Source organism: Cupressus sempervirens, chromosome 9 (genome assembly GCF_028749045.1).
Source record: "Cupressus sempervirens isolate cs-2001-9-10 chromosome 9, ASM2874904v1, whole genome shotgun sequence".
Taxonomy (NCBI): domain Eukaryota; kingdom Viridiplantae; phylum Streptophyta; class Pinopsida; order Cupressales; family Cupressaceae; genus Cupressus; species Cupressus sempervirens.
In genome coordinates this window covers 742807064-742829646 of record NC_143126.1, presented here as the reverse complement: position 1 = coordinate 742829646, position 22583 = coordinate 742807064, and the positions used below count along the sequence as shown (strand labels likewise).

At 34.5% G+C, this 22583-nt stretch overlaps 1 protein-coding gene across 2 annotated transcripts in view; it reads left to right on the top strand.

Moving 5' to 3' along the window:
* Positions 1 to 22583, top strand: part of LOC149540842 (DEAD/DEAH box helicase) — a 192886-nt gene that overhangs the window by 15971 nt on the left and 154332 nt on the right. For both annotated transcript variants that reach the window (XR_016356446.1, XM_089801908.1), the window contains exons 2-3: positions 18117 to 18342; positions 21180 to 21425. Coding sequence is in view for 1 of the 2 variants with exons in the window: in XM_089801908.1 (XP_089658034.1) it covers positions 18117 to 18342; positions 21180 to 21425 (472 nt within the window). In the remaining variant the exon portion in view is untranslated. The remainder of the gene's footprint in view (positions 1 to 18116; positions 18343 to 21179; positions 21426 to 22583) is intronic.

Genomic DNA, 22583 nt, shown 5'->3' with positions numbered 1-22583 from the left:
ATAGTAATAGTCAGTTTTATATATAATATTAATATGAATAGATATGAAATCATAACTTATGTCATAATATATATATATATATATATATATATATATATATATATATATATATATATATATATATAAGTCTAATTATAAGAGTTATAAACAACTCTTCAACTAATCTATACATCAACACTCCCTCTTAGATTAGTAGGGTATACAGGTATAAGAAGTCTTTGATCAGAAGACTTCTTTTATCCAATGTCAAATATAAACATTGTAACACGTGAGAGTTTGGTCTATAAGAATATCACTTTCATGATATTCACCAATCTCTCAAAAGCAATGGCCTATCAGAAACATCAACTTAATGATGATCACCAAATGCTTAGTGTGGTAATGGCCTATCAAAATATCAGGGCATGATATACACCAAGTACCAGAAATATATCTATACAAACAATTTGTAGATAATCAAATTAATGATCTCAACCGCCTAGTTGTTTGATTTACAAGATAAAGCCCTTACATGAAACACTTTCACAAAAATGAATCATGCTACAAGTTATTGTAAGGACGTCACATCACAACAACTACTCCTGATACAAGTGAAAAACCTTTTGAAGTCATCACTTCTTAAGAATTTAACACAGGTTTTATATATATATAAACTAATGTACAATAATCAATTTCTCTGAGACATGTCCTCAGATTTTACAATCATACCAAGTTCTTTACGGAAAAGTTCCACCTTTGTCTTAGCAAGTGGTTTGGTAAGAATGTTTGCAATTTGATCCTCTGTACTAATATATTCCAGCTTGATTACATCCTTCTCAACCATGTCTCGAACATAATGGTAAGGTATCTCGATGTGTTTAGACTTGTTATGAAACACAGGATTAAGAGATAGCTTGATGCAGCTCTGGTTGTCACGATAAATAGTAGTAGGTGGAAGAGGCTTCCCAAATAATCCAAATAGAAGTTTCCTCAACCATACAGCTTCTCTTGCTCCCATAGATGCGGCTATGTATTCGGCTTCTGTAGAACTCTGTGCTACTGAAGATTGCTTCCGACTAAACCAAGATATCATAGCTGAGCCCAATGTGAAACAACATCCCGAAGTGCTCTTGCGATTCTCTGAATTTCCTGCCCAATCAGAATCTGTATATCCTTTCAAATTTAATTCAGTTTTAGAGTATTTGAGACCATATCCAATAGTACCGCTAAGATATCTAAGAATGTGCCTTGCTGCCACCAAATGAGTTTGTTTAGGTTTGCACATAAACTGACTGAGAACATTTACAGCATAACAAATGTCAGGTCTTGTATTCACCAAATACATTAAAGAACCAATTATCTGTCGATATACAGTAGGATCAACACTTTCAGAATCTTCAGTTGCTTCTTTTAGTTTAGGAGATTTGTTTCCATAGGAGTTTTCATTGCCTCGCTATCCAACATGCCAAATTTGTTAAGTAGATCCAGAGTGTACTTGCCTTGATTTAGAAAGATCCCTTCAGAATGCTGCCATGCTTCTAGTCCTAAGAAGTAGTTTAGTATTCCTAGATCTTTCATTTCAAATTCAGATATGAGAGCTAGTTTACATTTTTCAATTAAATGATCTTCTCCTGTAATCAAGAGATCATCAACATATAAAACCATAATTAACATATCCCCCTGTATTACTTTGTAATATAAATTTGGATCTGCAATGTTTTTAGAGAAGTCAAGTTTGGTTAGATGCTGATCTATCCGTTCATACCAAGCCCGGGGAGCTTGTTTCAATCCATATAAAGCCTTTTTCAACTTGCATACATGAGTTTGTTTATTGTACACTTCAAATCCTTCAAGCTGTTCAAGATAAACTTCCTCTTCTATAACACCATTCAAAAATGCAGTTTTTACATCCATTTGATGAATTTTCCATCCTTTGGATGCAACAATGGCTAAAACAGTTCTGATTGAGGTTTATCTGGCTACTGGAGCAAAAGTTTCATCATAGTCTATTCCTTCCTTTTGGGAGAATCCTCTAGCAAGAAATCTAGCTTTGTATTTATCAATACTTCCATCTGCAGCATGTTTTATTTTGAATAGCCATTTGGAGGAAACAACTGATTTATTTTTCGGTCTAGGAATAATATCCCAAACATCATTCTTAAGTATAGAGTTATATTCTTCTGTCATGGCATCTTTCCAGTGTTGATGTTTTATGGCTTCTTTTACATCAGATGGTTCAGATTTTGAAATTTCACTCATTAGTGCAATGTAACTTGAGTATATATTAGGACATTTCCTCTCCCTAATGAACTTTGAAGGAATGGAATTATTTTCTTCAATTAGTTTTCTAGCCCATAAAGGTCTTTTCCTTTCCTCGGAGGTGTGAGTAATGTCCATAGGTTCAATTTGTTTATCTTCCTCATTTATAGACTCCCTCTCATTATCAAGATTTTGTTCTTCTAGAGTTTCTTTTGAGTTAGATTCATCTTTAGATCTCTTGTAGGCCAAATCTTCATCAAATATTACATCTCGACTTAGTTCAATATTCCTTTGTCCAGGGATATAGATGCGATATGCTTTTGAGGTTTTACTATAACCTACAAAGATTCCTTTATTTCCTGAGGGCTCTAATTTGGTTCTCTTTTCTTTAGGAATATGTACATAGACGGGACAACCAAAAATTCTTAGGTGCTTAAGATCAGGTTTCTTCTTGGTAAATACTTCTTCAGGAGTTTTAAGTTCAAGATAAGAGTGGGGACATCTATTTTGAAGGTAAACAACAGTATTTGAAGCTTCTCCCCAAAGAAAAGTCCCAAGACTTTGATCATGAAGCATTGCTTTGGTAGAATGAACTATAGATCTATTTTTTTCTCTCAGCTATTCCATTTTGTTGTGGATTGTAAGAAACTGAACACTCCCTCTTGATCCCGACAGTTTTACAATAGTCTATAAAGATATCAAAAATGTACTCTTTACCATTGTCTGTTCTTAATACTTTTATTTTCTTTCCAGAAAGGTTTTCTACGATGGCTTTAAACTCTTTAAATTTAGAAAGGATTTCCTTAGATTCTTTCCTTTTAAGAAAATAGATCCATGTCTTCTTAGAGAAATCATCTACAAATATGATGTAGTATAGAGATCCTCCTAGAGATGGAACTGACATATGACCACATAAGTCTGAATGAATAAGTTCTAGGATTTCTTTGGATTTGGTTTGACTATTATGAAATGTAGTTTTGACATTCTTCCCTAGAGCACAGCCTTTACAAGTTCCTTCATGATATGGATTAAGTTTAGATATACCTGTTACCATTTTTCCTATAGAGGATAGTCCTCGGAAATGAAGGTGACCTAATCTCCTGTTCTAGATTTCATTTTCTTTGAAGGAATCATGAATTAGAGCTGAATGAACGACAGAGTTAACCTGATAGAGACATCCATGTCTTGAGCCAATTTTGTATGCATTTTTAATGTTAGAGTTCTTAGGCCAAGCTAAGACCTTTCCTTCCATAAATGTAATCCTGAGTCCTTCATCTTCAAGAGCAGAGATAGAAAGCAAGTTTCTTTTTATGCCAGGTACATATAGTACCTTAGTAAGTTCAACTATTTGCCCTGATTTTAGATGTATGGTACATGTTCCTATTCCCATTACGGGGTAGCTTGAATCATCTCCAATGGTTACTTCATCAACATAGTCTTCTTGTAGAGAGTCTAACTACCCTTTAAAACCTGTGATATGTCGAGAGGCTCCACTATTGATTACCCAAGTGCTTGATTTGGATGATGCTTCACTGGATAGTGCTGAATAGAAAGCATTATGTTCAAACTTTTCATTATAGTTTTGAGTGGTTGCAAATGAAGCTTGAGTCTTAACTCTATCAGGACATCTGGATGCTGGATGTCCAAATTTATCACACCTATAACATTGCATTTTAGAGAAGTCAGTGTGCTTTTTCCTTCCTTTGAATTTTCTTTTCTTCTTATTTACTTGAGTAGATAGAGCATGCATTTCTTCTTTTGAGGAGGAAACATTTGGACCTCGAGCTACTTGCATGCACTCTTCTTGTATACAATCGGCTTTTAGTCTTTCAAATTTAGGTAACTTAGATCGAGAGCATACCCCTTGTCTAAAGGTGTCCCATGATGATGGAAGACCTTTTAGAGCCATAATTGTTAACTCCTTTCCATCACATATATGTCCTACGGAAGACAGTTGATTTCGAAGATTGGTTATTCTCATGAAGTAAGAGGAAATTTTCTCTCCTTTATTCATTTTAATATTTGACATTCTATCTCTTAATGTAATGATTCGAACAGTATTGTTTATCTCAAACATATTTTCAAGAGCATCATACATCTCATGTGCAGTATCTAATTTTGAGATTACAAGAAGTAAATGAGTTTTAACTCCGTCCACAATAATTTTCATAGCTTTGTTGTTATCACTTTCTCATTTTTCTGTTTCATTATCTCCTTTAGGTGACTGGTTAGATTTTTCAATCAACTTATTTAAACCATGTTCTTTAAGTATAAGTTTTAGACGTAGCTTCCAGCTTGCAAAATCTAGATCACCTTCAAGCCTATCTTCAAGTCTCATGCCGTTCACCATTTTATTAACAATATCTGATGCCTCTATAATCTAGAAAATTTATTGTCTGATATCAGGATACTTCTTTTAATCCTGCTCTGATACCATGTTGTTGTATCAGACTAAAACCTTATTTACTCAAGGCAAAGATATAATTAGATTCTGAAGATGATTAATTTAACTGAGATGAAAGGGAGAAGATCCGATGCTATTCTTGTCTGCAATTCTGCAATATATATACTGGACGACTTGTTAATGTTATGTGTTCACTGTATATATTAAAGCAAAGAAGATCGCATATTATATATGCGGGCAGATGAAGGAAGTCACGACTAATAGCCGTGACTCATATATGAGTCACGTCTATTAGACGTGACTGTTATTAAGTCGAGGCTTAACTAATCTCATTAGTATGAGACTTGCGCCCGAGACACATAAGAAACTACGCAAGCATAATACAAGCACTTGATATTATATCGAGTTTAATATAAACTGACACACCATAGTAATAGTCAGTTTTATATATAATATTAATATGAATAGATATGAAATCATAACTTATGTCATAATTTATATTTAGAATATATATATATATATATATATATATGTTTATTAAATATCTCATATATAATATAACATAAGTCTAATTATAAGAGTTATAAATAACTCTTCAACTAATCTATACATCAACACCTTGTTTTGTACTATAGATTTCCGCTACTATCTCATTATCATCCCTGAGTAGTCATAACTCTGCTATAAATTCTTTCTTGACATCCGGCTATGTAGTTAACTTTTTCAGGTTGGAGTCTGAAAACCAATTGATCGCTACACTCGTAGTATAGCTGGAAACTGTTGGACTCAGTCTTCTTGGTTGGTTACACCATTCGTAGTCCAGATTATTTGACATGTTTTACAATGTCGAACTGGATCGACTGTCCGATCACCATTAAACTTTGGAAGTTTTTCCTTTGGCCTTGCCATTGTTAACTTCTTTTGCATTTGTGGTACTTGTTGCACACCCACAACTGCATTGTTTTGTGTACCTACGTTGTTTCGCACAACTATGCTACTTTGGACCGCCATGTTACTGTGTGATGTGAAGAGGTCTTCTACAAGTGAAGTTGTTCATTCTCAACATGTATCCGTTCGTCAGGTGTATTAGGAACGAAGAGTTCACCCCATGTTCGTGCTCCTTTGACATCTCGAACTATGCAAATTCCTTCTCTTCCATCCAGATTCTCTACCCTCGTCGTATACAAGTTCAGGAACTCCTCCCTTGTCTCTTCTACTAAATTCAATCTTTGTCGCGTCTCCTCAAGCAAGTCCATGACACTCCTCGGTCTGCTAGGTGAATGCACTCCCTCTCTCTGTGCTCTTTCACCACTTCAGTGCCCGTTGGCAAGCTGTTGAAACTTCTGCCTTTGCTCCACCTGATGTGTGAGAATTAATGCTTCTCGTGCTGTGCATACATCATCCTTGTCTTTTATTTTATTTCAGTCTTTATTGAGCAAATTCGACATTAATCTTCAAAACACATCTTTTGTACCAGGTTTGACTGACAATGACGCCAAGTGTTTATTGTATAGGGTAAACATATATTTATCGCATTAAGAGACTAGAATGTAACTCATAACAAGATACTTTATTCATATAAGCAAATATGCAATCAAGAGTACAACGATGATTCATAATTCCATCTGGACGATGTACATATACTTCCTGAAGGGGTGACTCAACTGTCATGCAACTTTTCAGACACTAACTAATCTCGTTGACTACAATATTGTTTTTATCGACAACAGTGGTTTGCATTTCTTAGAGAAAAATTTGAAGCTTTTGAGAAATTCAAGATATTTAAGAGTAGAGTTGAGAATGAATATGGTTTGAAGATTAAATGTTTGAGATCATATAGAGGTGGAGAATTTATTTCAAATGAATTTAGCATCTTTTGTGAGGATAATGATAAAAAGCGATAGCGTTCAGCCCCTAACACATCGCAATAAAATGGGATATCAGAAAGAAGGAACATATCAGTGACTGAAGTAGCTAGAGCTATGATGTTTGAGAATAATGTATCACATATCTTTTGGAGAGAAGTGAACACCGTAGTATACACAATGAATAGAGTTCATATTAGACAAGGCACTGGTAGACACCTTATGAACTTTGGTTTGGACATACACCTATTGTGAAAAACTTTAGAATTTTTGGAAGTAAATGCTATATTAAAAGAGATGGTGACATTGAGAAGTTTGATTCTAGAAGTGATGAATGAATGTTTCTTGGATATTTATTGAAGAGTAAAGCATATAGATGTTTTAATAAGAGATTGAAAACTATTGTTGAAAGTGCTAATGTGAGAGTTTATAAAAAGTTTAGAATTGAAGAGGGGAAACTTGACTATGATTTTGATGAAGAGACTAATCAAATGACTAACATTCAAAATGTTTAGCAGAAATTATTTTATGAAATTGACATTGATTTGCATACTAAACTACAAAGAGAAGAACAGACAGAAGAACCAAGAACAAAACCTAGATCAGAACCTAGAGAAGAAATCAGAATTGAGCAAGGAACACCTAATAGGAATGTTGCAAAGAATCACCCTATGAATCAAATCATTGGGACTGTGAACAAAGGAGTTATATGACAAGAGACAAGGTTAGTAGAGAATAATGTTTAATATCTCAAGTTGAACCTAAGAGTGCTGATCAAGCTTGTAAAAATGATTTTTGGATAAAAGCTATGAAAGAGGAATTAGAGAAGATTGAGAAGAGCAAAGCTTGGGAATTGGTTCCTGGACCGAATGATAATAATTTTATTGGAACTAAGTGGGTATTTAGAAACAAGATGAATGAGCAAGGTGAGGTAGTGAGAAACAAAGCAAGGCTAGTTTGTAAAGATTATTTGGAGCAAGAAGGAATTGATTTTGAGGAAACTTCTGCACTTGTTGCTACATTAGAGGCAGTTATAATGTTTTTGGCGTATGTAGCTAACAAGAACTTCAAAGTTTGTCAAATGGATGTTAACTCAACTTTTATGAACAGAGAACTTGAAGATGTATACATTGAATAACTTGATGGCTTTCCTTTGATAGAAGAAAAGGATATGGTTTGCAGATTGAAGAAAGAATTATATGGACTAAAACATGCACCTAGAGCTTGGTATGTGAGGTTGGACAAACATTTGATCAATTTGGGATTGGTGAAAGGTAATGCGGACAATAATTTGTATTTGAGAGGGAATAAAGATGGTTTGCTTATTGTTGTAGTATTTGTTGATGACATTATTTTTGGAGGTAATGATGAAGCTAGCAAGACATTTTCAGAAGAGATGGAGAAAGAATTTGAGATGAGTATGATTGGTGAGATGAAATACATCTTGGGATTGTAGATTGTTTAGAATAAAGATGACATTTTTATATCAAAAGCTAAGTATCTTAAGGATTTGTTGAAAAGATCTGGATTGGAAAGTTGTAAACCTGTTGGAACACTTATGAGGCAAAAATGAATCATCTAGTGCATGACAAACAAGATACAGATCTATGATTGGAGGATTGCAATATTTGATACATACTAGATTTGATATAGCTAATGCAATTGGAATTGTGACGAGATTTCAAACAGATCCTAAAGAGACACATCTTGCAACAACAAAAAGAATTTTCAGATACTTGAAAGGAATTCTAGATTATGGGTTATGGTATGACAAATCACATGATTTCACATTATGTGCATACACTAATGTTGATTGGGCAGGAAGTGTAGATGAAAAAAAAACACCAGTAGTGGAGCATTCTTCTTCGAAGGAAGATTGGTTTCTTGGCTAAGCAAGAAACATGGTTGCATTTCATAGAGTACAACAGAGGAGGTAGAATATGCAACAACAACAAACAATTGTAATAAGATAATTTGGATGAAGCAAATGTTGAAGGATATTGGAATTGAGTTTACTGAGCCTATTATCATACATTGTGATAATAGAAGTACAGTTAGCATGTCAGAGAATCCAGTATTATATTCAAAGACAAAGCACATTTCAATTAAGTATCACTTTTTGAGAGAAAAGGTAGCAAAAAAAGAAATCAGATTGGAGTATGCTAGCACAAAGGAGTAGATAGTAGACATTTACTAAACCTTTGGCTAAGGATACATTTGAGTATTTGAGAGGTATGTTTGGGGATCACGCCCCAACCTTCTTTAGAGTAGTTTATGCAAAGAATGCATCAGTCCAATATAAATCAGAGCGCTATTCTTTTGACTCGACTGGATGCTTCTCCTATGAGAGAGTATCTGTGTTTGAGCTGAGTCATTGTAGACTCTTGGTAATGGTATTCAATAGTGTCTTTGGACACTTTGTTGAGCTTTTGTAGATTGCATCAGAGATGATCGAACTTCGAGAATTGACAAAATGACACCTTTGCCATTGATGTTAATGGGGGAGAGTAATACATGGAAAACACCTAAAACTCCTTGAGGGAGAGTTGAGCATTGGGTAGAGTAATACATTGATTCTTGATCAATGGGGGAGATGTACTTTATGGTTGTGTTTTGAACATCTCTTTACAACCTGTTTGTAAGAGAGTGATGTGATTGTATAATCATGAGCAACATGAATGGGGGAGTAATGGAAGATGAGGAAGAAATATATTTTGGTATTCATGGAACTTTGATGTTTTTTATCATATGTGGCCAACAATGCCAAAGGGGGAGATTATTAAGCATGAATGCTTGATGTTATTGTATGGGTGAGTTTGTTAGTATGTCAGAGAGATGATTGAGTACTTATGTATTGCATTTATGACAGTGCTTGTCATTGATGTTAACATATTAATTTTTTGGACAGTTCAGCCAGAGTTGCAGAGGAAGATTCGTTTGGGGAGGTTTGTGGTTAGAGAGTTATTTTATGCGCACTTATAGGAGTATTCACGAATGTGTCCTATGCCATGTTTATGTTTGCGAAAAGAGATATGAAGATTTGTGAGAGTTACAGAAGATTTTGTAGACACTGCTCTTAGAGCGAGTTTTTGGTAAACAATATCTGGTAATTGTGTTGTATCTTTTCAATGAGGCTGAGGATCATTCAGCGGGCTTGGATTATGGTGGAGGACATGTTTAGGATGCTATGGTTAACGTGGCGGAATCAACTGTTCATTCTGTGATGAGTTGTGAAGTCTATTCAAGATATTGTTTCCAGGAAGTTGACTTTTGCTAATATCATTATGGGGAGTGTTATTTGTAATGTAATAACTTAATTTGGTCCTATTATTCATTGTAAATTGAGAGACCCTCAATGCCGACTTTGGATGGGAATTATGTATGATCAGAGAAGGGATTGATGTTGAGAATGTATTGTGAGCTTCAAAGGAACTTTATTGGCAAAGAAGATGCTGTTTAGTCAGTTCAAGAGCTTGGATATTTTATCCTAAAGATTGTTTAGTGAAGACCATTTGAGGCTATTTGAATGGTAGGTTCAGTTGTCCTCTTTTCAACTCTTAAGAGGGTTGATACAACTCCTAACAGGGTTGACACAACTCCAAACAAGGTTGGAATATCCAGACAGGGATTCAGAGTCTTCTTACAAGAACTCATATGTACTGATTGTATTCCACTTGACTCTTAAGAGGGTCACATCCTTTCACAAGGAACTTTCCATATTAGTACATTATCTTGTGGGCATCATTCCCATGGGGGTTTTCCTCTCATCAAGTGTTTCATTAGTTAACATATTTGGTGTTATTGTATATTGTGGTTATTGCATCTTTTGATTGCATGTTTTAGATTTGATGAAGTTATTGAGAGTTGTTTTAAGAACACAACTGATTTACCTTCCCCACCCCCCTTCCCCCCCACCCCTCTTAGTTATCTTGGTGGAGTTTACACTTCTAACACCACCATGCATGTAGTTTTTGGCATCAGGAGGTGTCTCATGTTGGAGATTGTAGCTGCAATATAAATCTTTATCTCTAGAAATATTGACGTTACTATCGTTATGATCATCTTCAACTTAAGAGGAGACTTATGATTAAATTGTAATATTTTAATATAAAGACATGCGTTGAGGCATGGAAATACAAAGAGTTGTATTTGAAAATAGAGAATTATGTTTTGGAAAATTGAAGATACTTTGATTGTAATGTGAAGAGTCTCTCTATGTGTTATATATCTCGCATCAAGTGAAAGGATTGTACATTTGAACATTTTATGATCAATAAATGAAATCTTTTGTTGTGTGGTTGGGTTTCTCCCTTCATTTTCAAAGGGTTTTATGAGGGTAATTTTGTGTGTCTCTTGTATCTATTTTATGTTTTCCTTATTGCTGTTTATCATGTTAATTCTGGGCAAATGTCCAACATGGTATCAGAGCCAGGCTAGATAACAACATTAAGCAGGAATTTGTATGCAATGAAGGTTGGTAGTAGCATGCTTGCGGAGTTCTCTTTTGGGTCTATTTTTTCTAATATTTGTACCATCTTTTCATTGGAGCATAATGGATGTGGCACATGTGGTTTGTGTACTTGGTTGAATATGTTTTCAAATTGCATGCTCAATTCTTGGACTTATTGTATCATTCTCTGATATCTGTTGTATGTCTAAGAGATAAGTTACAAAAGATTGCATAACATGATAAGTGATTTTTTTCTCGTTATGGTATATATGATCTGTGTAGATTGATATACATATTATGATAAGTTCTTTGAGTGGTAGTTGTATTTGTGAGATATTCATGCCTCTTTTGTTTATTTTGCAGTGATCAATTTGTGTATAAGGTGAGTAAGGCTTATTGATTGACTGATTAGAGTTTTCAATCAGAAGTTAGAGAATATTGTATTGATTTGAGAACTCAAAAAAGGGATCTATTTTTTCGTGTGGCTGGGTATTTCCCTCAAGTGGAGGGTTTTCCCAGGGCAAGTTAATGTGTTGATTTGTATCTGCTCTCTGGTTTTGCTATTTTGGTTCAAAACATTAACAAACATGACATTCTTGGATTCGAATCCTAGAATCATAATATAAGAAAAACACAGACACATGTCTGTATGTGTTATACATATATTATTAGTGCTAGTCCATGACACATGATATGCACATAATAGCTATAGCATTATTGGCATTGCTAACAATTTTCAACTTTTAGTTTATCTATCTAGCATAGCCTAAAACAACTTTTGTTTTTTGCATTTCAAAACTAGAGTTGGGATCTACAGGGTAGGTCCTTGCAAGCTTGTGTTATAAGTTAGGGTTGTTGTTGCACTAAAAGATCGACATGTTAATGTCTGATATAACCACTAGACTTATAGAACATAGGAGGCGATTAAGCCATCTCATGAATTTTGAAGGGGAACATTGGCAGTTAGTTCAATAGTCCCCCCTTAATGTTACCCAAGGAGACTCAAACCTGTGACCAAACTTAGATACCACTTGTTACAAGCTAGGGGAGCATTGGTAGTTAGTCCAACAGCTTGATGGGAAGTGCCTTTTGTGTGTTCAATTAAGCCCTTTGAGGTGACATGTATTTTTCCACGACATGTTATTTTTCGTAATTATCACTATTAAGTTTTCAACTGAGCTATTGTTACATCCCAATTTTTGCCCTAAAATCTTAAACTGATTATAGCCGTTGAACCCAATTTATTTCTTCATGTTCATGTGAATTTGAATTAGTTCATTATAGCCGTTGTTATAACATGTTAGTTATAGTGGTTACTTATCTCTTCATGTTCATGTGAAATTGAATTAGTTAATTATAGCCGTTGTATTGATTTAATTACCATATCAAATTGAGTTAGTTAATTATAGCCGTTGTATCGATCTAATTACCATATGAAATTGAGTTAGTTAATTCTAGCCGTTGTATTAATTTATTCATAATCACGTGAAATAGAGTTAGTTAATTGTAGCCGTTGTACATATATGATGAACAAGTCAGTTATTATGACGTTGATGAGATTCCTAACGGTCACTTGATGATTTTAATTAGCAATTTATAAATCTTGAATTGATATCTTGGCATATAAATCTTGAATTGATGTCTTGGCGAGAATGTTGTTTTGAATGATTACAAGATGAAGACCGGAGAGAGAGGGGAAGCATTGCGAAATGAGGTCATCGGAAGGGGATGGTCATAAAGTTCAGTCATCAGATGTGACAGGTTTGACCTAAAAACCACCCTGGCAAGGTTATTAGTGTAGACACCTAAAAATCCTTTAAAAAATAAAGTATTTTTATTTTTTGAAAAAATTCCTGATGACATCATCATTTATTAATTAATTAATTTTTATGCCATTAAATCCCTTTATCTTAATTAAAAATATTTAATTAAGGAATCCCTCCCAAAAATGTTTAAATCTTATTTAAAGATTATTTCCTTATTTATTAATTATTTAATTAATAAATTGACCAAAAATCCTAAAATAAATAAAAAATTTATTTTTTGCCCAAAACTTAGCCAATTTCCTTAAGACCACTAACCTCTTCCAAAATCTTCTAATCCTTCTTTAATTTCGATTAAAGGCTAATCCCATCATTTCCTACCCCTAATCTCAACTCAAAATATTTAATTAAGATTAAATATTAATCCTCATGTTTATTAAAAAAGTTTTAATAAATATCTCCTCAACCCAAACCCTTGAAATAAATAAAACTTTATTTATTTCCTAAAAATCTAATTTATCCTCATCCTAAGAAGTTCTAGACTCTTCTAGAAAGTCTTCATCCTCATCCTAGGAAATTCTAGACTATTCTAGAAAGTCTTTATCCTCATCCAAAGTCTAGACTCTTCTAGAAGATGTCTTTAAACCTAATCCTAATCCCCTCCTAACCTTGTCACATTCCCTAAACATGGGTTAAGAATTACTAACCCAAGCCAAAGTTAACAAATATCTCCTCCTTCACCCACCCTCATTAAATGCCATCCACTTGCCTATCCCTAAGCTAATCCTAAACCATCCTAATCCATCCTCTAATCATTTGCACAAGCCTAAGCAAGCTTAAAACACTCCTAATCAAGTCCAAGTCGAAATTGCTCTCATCACCCTCAAAATATCTCAACCATAAAACTTTATGAAGCCCACTAGGCCATAAATGACTCTTCCAAGCCCTTTTATTGCTCTTACAAGTCATTATGAGGGTCTTTATGAAGATTTTATCCCTTGAGCCTCCTTTGTTGACTCATCCTTGCCCTTTCCTCCATCCTCTCACCCTATGACATGTGTCACTCTCTGATTGGTTGTAAGGAAGCACAATCCATGTGCTCTCCTCTCATGCAATCTAAGCCCTCCATGAGCTTTTTCCCATCCTTGCATCCTAGCCCTTGATCCCTCAAGCCCTTTGCCTATTTAAGAAATCCTCTCCCAAGCCATTTTAACACAATCCATGAAGTAAAGTTATAATGCTAGTTTGAGAGCCAAATCCATTCTAAAGCCATCTATCCACACCAAAAATCCACAATCATCCATTGAAGCCTTTGGAAGCATATTGAGCATACATCCTATCCATTTAGATAAAACCACTCAACAAGAGAGCTTCTCATTGAGAGAGTCCATTAATGGCTCATATTCTCAATTGAGAGTTCATCTTAGTCTATCTTGAAGTTTATGAATTTTGTTTAGTTTGTAGAAGCTTTATTTAAATTTGGTTTCTATTAGCATACTAACATTGCTCATATACAATTAGGACTTGGCAATATATTTCATGGTGGAACCGCATGAGCTATAAGTAAAAAATATATATATATATATATATTAAAACAATACAAAATAAACATAAGTTCTTACCTTTAAGAAATTATCATATAATAATATCATTTAAATATTATTTTATTCTCTCAATTAAGATCATAAGTAAATAATAATACAGTGGCACCATTACATTAAAAATATTAATCCAACGATACCACCTAACCATTATGTATCTATAAACTTAATCAAGAAAATAAGATAAATATAAATAATATTAATTATTTAAATAAACTCTTCATCTTCTTTTCTTTTCAATTTTTCTCTCCTCTTTATTTTCTTTTAGACAATTGATTAAAGATTTGAGTATGATCTTTTGTAATTGTTGGTTAGCCGTAAGGTTGGCTCAAACTTATTTATGCAAACCTTGTCGTGAATCGGATACCACCTTGAAATCGGCTCTCTTTTTATGCAGGAATTTTTCATTGATTTCCTTGCTCAAAATACTGTGTCATTAGTGCCCGAAATCTGATAACACTTGCAACCTCTCATAACTATTATCACTCACCGTAGGATACAGAGCAGAGAGGGTGATTAAAGTCAAGCGGGAGCCTACTCTGACTACGATGACAGTGTGTCACATAAGAAGTGATTTACCTTTCTTTTATTACCTTTTTCTAATGCTGAGTCGGCCTTAAGTTTAATCAACATGAATTCCTTGTTTCCAGTAATCTTGCAAGAATGTCGTATCCTCATGTAAAAGAGAATTCAAACTATAAATAAAGCCATACGTATTCCATTTCAGTTTGTCTCTTATTTACAATGATGTAACATATTGGTTGAAGCCGGCTACAGTCTTTCCAAGTTTAATATAATCTTTCAAGGTTAATCGACTGCCATAGTATTGTTCCAGTTTTAAGTTTGTTTATCATCATAATATCTGAACATGTAATATTCTGTAAATCTTCTTGAATGACTTTCTTCCTTGATAAAAGTTGTTATACAATTTGGAATAATGTTTATATCTGAGATGAGTAACAAACCAGAGTACCAAGGAATTCACTAGGCTAAGAGCCAGAATATGGTGAAGAAGGTACAAGGCATATCTATAAAGTTAATTGATGGCATCGAGGAATCATCGGCTAGATGGCCTGATTATGGTGAGGAGGTGTAAATGAACCTGTAAAAAGAAAATACAAGAATGATATCAGTAAACAATACATACATAATTAAACTAATACATTAGTTCATGCAAGTTCCACTTTTGAAATAAGTTGTCAAGCTGAGTGGTGGAGATCGGGTTATAAACCCACATTTTGAAATCCTTGGCCAGGGTGGAATTAGGTAGACTTGCCGAAACAATTGATCTTGTTGTTGTCTAGATGCTTCAGTTATTTTGTCAAATAACTGTTGGGACCTCAACCCACCTGGATACTTTGATGGCTGGATCAATGAACATCCCAAGCCCGACCTCGGGGTAGGGAGGGCCGTTCTATTAAATTAGAACTTGTGGGGATAAGTAATGGTCTGCGGCTGGGAGGTTAAGCCTATGTCAATGCTTCTCTTCTCACCAAAGCCAGAGCTTGGACAACCGATTAAGGAAGCTTCACAAATATATATGTTCTTTTAAACCTGTAAGTTTTAGTTTTTCTTTTCAAGCTTGAAAGCCATATACTTTAAATTAATACATTGAGTTGGTTAAATGATCATGTATATTTCATTTGAATCTCATTTCAAGTACATTTATTCTCGGTTAAATCTAGAGGTGGTTAAATAAATACTTTCAGCTGAATTAGTTGTAATGTTTTAAATCTGTAGTCTTGGAAGATTAGCATTTGTAATTTAGATTTATTTCAGTTTAAACAATAGATTGGAAAAACTATGTCATGTGAACAAGACTAAATCAGTTAGTTAGTTCAAGACTATAATTTAGCTTGTAAAAAAAAAAACCAGATGTTACAGCTATAGTAGTCTAAACCCTTCAAAAAATTGGGTGTTGATGCCAGGGAGCAACAATTAGGCTTTAACTAAATGTGAATGATATAATAATTTGCTGAAGAATGAATGTGCTTGGGTGTGCCCTAATTGATTAGATACTTGGCTACTAATATGAAAACCAAATCTGGTCACCTTTTTTTATTGGGTGGGGTGATAAGGAGGGCTGTCTTGGTCGTCTGAGTCTGCCTGGCGAGATTTGTGAGTCTGTCAGAAACTATGAGAGAGTTTCTGGTGAGTCTGTAGGCCTCGAGTGGCCTGTCTCTCCCATGGATTTGGTGAATCTTTTGGATACTCAGTGAATTCCGCAACTAGGCTGACAACTTATAATCTGTTTTATAATAATAAAATAATGCTAGCTATATGCTTTTTTGTCTGTCTGATGATAATAAATAACTGACTTTAGTGTACATAGCAATGCTCTAGAAAATCAAACTAACCAATCAACTGTTATTTTCCGAACTTCTATACAATGCTTAATTGCAACGACTCCAAGTAGTTCTCTAAATATTTTGAAGTTACATAAGGAGTTCACTTGATGGCTACTCACTCATTTTCAATGAACACAACTGATGTCTAGAGAATAATAACCTAGTTGAATTAGAGGTTTTACATTTTATTTATTAGCTTTTTTGAGGTAACATTGACTAAATTTCATTTGTGATAGGCTTGTGATAGAGAGTCTCTTGATTTCCATCTTTGAATGCTTTCTTGTCAGGTCTAGTTTAAGTGCCAAGGACATTCATCATTAATTTACACAGTCAAGAATCAAGATGTTCCTAATCTTCCATACGGAATAATTCTTATCATCATGTTTTGCTTTACTGTCAGCAAAGAGTTAATCAAGGGATTTTCCAGCTTTTCAGTCGTTTGAAAAGGTCTGATTCAAACTGATATAGTATTTCTGCACAGTGACAAAATAAGCTAAAATTTCAACAGAAAATAGAGAAAAGTCTATTGAGGAAAGTCTATTGCACCTCCTGACCAAATACTTAGAAAAGGGACAAACATACTCTCTGAATTAGCTCCACAAAAAGGCAGGTGTGGTTATTTATTTTGGTTTTCTGTATTTATGTTGCAATTTGAATTTAGAACAACGCTTCAAAATCCACAAGAAGATCTATCTTACAACCTTTTCGATTATTTTGTCTGCTGACACGTGGAAAAAATGTTGGATTTACGCAAGAATTTTCTCAAGAAAATGCACTTCTTCTGGAAACCATGGCCAATTGCATGGGTATTTTCAAATTGAGCTTATGGTTGTTTTGATGAATGCTTAATTGAAACTTTGTGTCTGAGTTGTGGGTCACCCACATAAACTTAAAAAGCTATGGGGCCACTGGCTCGGCATATCCTTCAACTGCTTGATGAAATGACCAAACAATAAAACATTAGTTTTTACCTTCACAGGCACACATACTGATTATGCTTTGATACCATGTTGGACAAATGGATATCTATTGCACATGAACCTCATGCACGCGAAAACGATAGATGCCAATATGCTGATGACTAACAACTATTTCTAAACACTAATGCAAACAGTCTTTCTCGTCTCAAGATACTTATAGGTCAGATCCTTGTGCAGAACTATGTTCCATAAAATAAAGGTAACCAATTAAGCACCTATAAAAGTAATATATTCTCACGCTTTAATCAGTGTGTTTCTTCATAGTCTTGTGATTAGTAAGCAGATTTGGAGTGTCATTACTGTGAATTGCATAATCATGATAGCCTCAACTTTATATTTTTGGCTTTTGTGTATGTTTATGGTGAGATCAATTTGAAGATGCATTGTCTGAAAAATGCTGAGTTGACTTGGTTCAGTTTTGTTCTCTATCATTCTGATTAATATGCCATAATGAAACATTTATTCAGACCTAATGAAATAAAGAAGCCACGCACTTTGAACAAGTTAGGTGACACTAGCACCTGGGAGAAGAGAAAGAGTAAAGGAAAACTAGCCATTCAGAAGATGGTTGTTGACATGATGGAGCAATACATGCAACGACTCAAACAGAAGCGGCCACCATATCCAAAGAGCCCTGACTATTCTGAGTTTGCAGCTAAATTCCCATATACGCCAACTCCAGACCAACTGCAGGTGTAGTCTCTCTCCAGGTAGCTCTTTACTCACCCTGCCCATTGTTTCATTTGCACATTAATATACTGCTGTAATAATATTTGAAATGATGGAATACATTATATTTTATCAATATAAATGATTATATCTCAATCAGACATCTGCTTCATCAAATTTTGTCTGGTTGTATCTTTACTCCTCCGTTGTTTATTATATATTGACATTTCATAACAATTTCTGTCCTGTGATTTGCCTTAGTGAAAGTGTTGTACCTTCCTCCTAGTTTGTTGCCGAATTAAGTACATGCTTATTGCACTTCCTTAGAAATCAACAATCACAATTTTGTGATGACTTGTAGAAATTTTAATTAATATTTATAAGCTGTTTATATCTTTAATCTAGCTGTGCATAAGTTTTGGTACTTGTCTGTTTATGTTCACTTTGCTTATATTCAGAAATTAACCGTTTAGTCCAAGTAATCTGCATAGAATTTTCAAATTTTCTGGTAGTTAAGAATTACCATTACAATGTGCTCAGCAAATTTTGGTTGCTTGTGAGGCACAATAATTGTAATAACCCTCACCTGGTTATGACTTTAACCACTTCCAATTTCTTGGTTACACATGTTTGACATTTTGTTAAACATTTGACAAATAACCTCTAAGATCACTGAGATGATAACGTTCCTTGTATTTTGAGTTAATTGCTTTTGCATAGTAGTGAAATCATTAGAGGAATAGCAGCAATTCAAGCAAATAACTTCTCAATAAATCTGAATGTTGAAACTTAATTTATTTATCACTATCACTCTTACAAATTTCAATATCTACTGTAATACATCCTCTGAATATTCTAATTTATTTTAATAAGCACAACTAAATGCAAGAACCTGTAGCAGCTGTAATGGCTCATGTCAAACTCCAAACGCAGCCCACAAACTCTATCACCAACCTGAATGCAAATGCAAGTCCCCAAATTGTAGCCACAGGTCTCTAAAGACAAATCGCAGGCCTGTAGATTATATGCAGACTCAATTTGCTGCAATGCTGGAACCCCAAATCCTTATCGCAGACTCGTATATTCTGATTGCAGTGTTGCTACACTTGATCATAGGCTAAAGGCAATGAGTGCAGACCCACAGATGGTGATCGTAGGTGCGATTATAGGCTCAAAATGCAGCCACCAGTGATTCCACAGTCCTCCCAAATACACAATACCTCTCAGCTCAAATCGCAGGTGTCAGTTGATCACAGTAGTAGCAATTTCCTCTCAATGCAATTGTTTTTCTTTTACCAATAATCACTTCCCAGGTACAGTATAGGACAGTAGAGAAGTGGTGAGCAAATTAATATACTTCAGCACTAATTTGCAGATCAATGTTCTAAGAAAATTTCAGACTTCAACCCTCAATCAAATTTGAAATAATAATAAATATATAGAGCCTTCCAGCAATAGTAAGAACAATAGGAAGACAAAGCAAATTCTCAGAAATCCACAATACCTCAGCTGTGGAAGAACGATCAACTTCAAACCCTTATACTTCAGCAAGGGCCACAGAATATCAGAACTCAGAATAGCCACGAAAGGAACAAAAGCATATAAAATATTCAAGCATGCTTTTCTCAACAAATGGACTTGTATTTATAACCTCCAAATTTCCTTTTGTTGCCAAAATGTAACTTCACTCAAGAAGCTTCACCATACAACATTAATTAGAAGCTTTCTTTAGATTGTCTCACTTGACTTGGCTTAACTAATTAATCAATGACACTTTTCAACGATAACTCAACACTCAGTTTAAGTAAAATTATAAAGTTAGATTATAACTTTATAATAAGCAATTTAATAATCAATAATAATTTGGCCATTAAAAATATAATAACTCCCAAAATATTCCTCATTTAAATATGCTGTCTGAAATAGGAGTCATACCTATTATTTCTCTAGGTGACCAAATGCACTTTCCAGAAATGGAAAAAGGGTCCATCTCAATCAACACCCAACTTACCGCAAATAGTAAGTACACCAAAATTAAGCCCAAACGAAGTCCAATCTGAGCCAAATGAAGACCAACCTGTAGCTTACTGAAATGTGGAGAAGATAAGACCCTCCCAAGCCAAGCCATTGCCAAAAGATCCTCTACCCACAATAATTAGCCTACAAGGATCACAATAATAGGCTAATCTCTGAAACTCCAATGCTGGCAAAAATGGGGACATTACAATAATTATTTTAATTTTACCAGTTTTCTTCTCTTTTGCATGTAAATGCCGCAAAAGCAATAGAAAAATAAATATTAAATACAGACTTGCCATAGAAAGAAAATGTAGATGCTTCTTTTTAATGCTGATTGAAGTTCATACTAAAAAGGACTAATTATTTGAATTATATCATCACGCTCACCGTATTTCTGATCATTTTCATTATTAAATTTATTGCGAAACACAGTTTTCTTCTTTCCAATTGTCTGGCTGAACTGATATCCTTGCAAGTGCTTGGTATGCCCTTGAAAATTGAGGATTTTTGATTGTTCTTGAAGCTACTTGCCGTCAGTTGCTAAATATAACCTATTTATATCTTTTATGAGCTAGCACTTTGATTTAATGTAATAGCCATTCCATTCTCAATACTATCATAAATCTTTGTTAAAAGTACAAAGTTATGTACAAAGATTATTCTCAAACTGAAACAATGGGTGGTGGTTTTCTGGATCTGAAAAAGAGTCCAACCTATCTATAACTTTATCATTTATATTTTTATTTCATAGAACAACCATTGCTGTATTGGGATGTTAGATTCTTATGGAACGGTGATATCTTGAGTGATGCTGAGTGATTATTGGCATGGAAATGTGACAGGCTTTTTCAGATGTTGAGGCAGATCTAACTGAGCAAGAAACACCGATGGACAGATTAATATGTGGTGATGTGGGCTTTGGTAAAACAGAGGTTGCCTTACGAGCTATATATTTAGTAGCTTTGGCAGGAAAGCAAGTAATGGTTCTAGCACCCACTATTGTTTTGGCAAAGCAGCATTATGAGGTTATATGTGATCGCTTCAGTGGATATCCTGATGTCAAGGTGGGATTTCTTAGTAGATTTCAGGTATGTTGGCTGAGCTTTACCAATTGGTTGATGTTGTAGCACATAAATTTTGTTGCATTGTTAAGGTAATTTTAAAATATCAATCACAAAAGAGTGGAATTGCTACTAGTTTAGACTTACAGATGATTGCGAGTTCATTTACTTTGAATTTTGGGCAGTTGCTGACAAAATTCGTGAGAGTGACACAACTATTACCTGTGTACCCTGCTTAAATGAGATCTTTAATATTAATATGGATCCTACCCATAGCTATTACCTGTGTACCATACTATGTGTTTTAAGCCTGAGTGGAGATAAATGTAAATAATCATGTTTATATAAGATAAATGTTCTATGCTATTTGTTTTTTTTCTGTTATGGTGATGGGGTACACTTGATTGTGAGTTCATTTACTTCGAATTTTGGGCAGTTGCTGAGTTAACTGGTGAGCGTGACGGAACTATTACCTGTGTTGACTGCTTAAATGAGATCTTTAAAATTAATGTGGATCTCTACCCATGTCTTTTGCTACACCATACTATGTGTTTTAGGCCTGAGTGGAGATAAATTGTAAATATGTTTATTTAGGAATTCTGGTCTATGCTATTTGTTCTCTTCTGTTATGGTGAAGGTGATATGATTGCGTACCATATTAGTAAGCATTTGGGCTCATATTAATGGCTTTGTTACATCCTCAAGTTTTAGCATGGATGATGCACTGGTTCCATCAGCAGCCATTTGGCCCAACATGCTAAGTTTTGGAGAGCAATTGAATCCTACAACATTAAAATGATTACAGAGGGTAAACCTGCAGTAGTTATAACACAAAACCTATGATCCAAGTCCATTCAGCCAGGTGGAGGAAATACCATTTAGTGAAGCGCGAAGCTGATGAAAAGCAGTTTAAGGGCTGTACGTCAAGGGTGGAACTCCATGCTAGGGTGTTTCCCTAACAGAGCATTTCATAGAAGAATAGGCCTTACCATCCACTGTCATGAAAGGGCCAACAAACATGCTAATGCCCACAAAAAATGTAGCATTTACAAACATTGATTGGTCAATATCTGGACTGAGTACAGTAACGTAACATCTTGTAAAATCCAATGCTGATGCTCTAGAGAGAGATATTAATCTGCATTTGTCACTATGACTTGGATTTGTGGCTAGAAGATCTAGAAT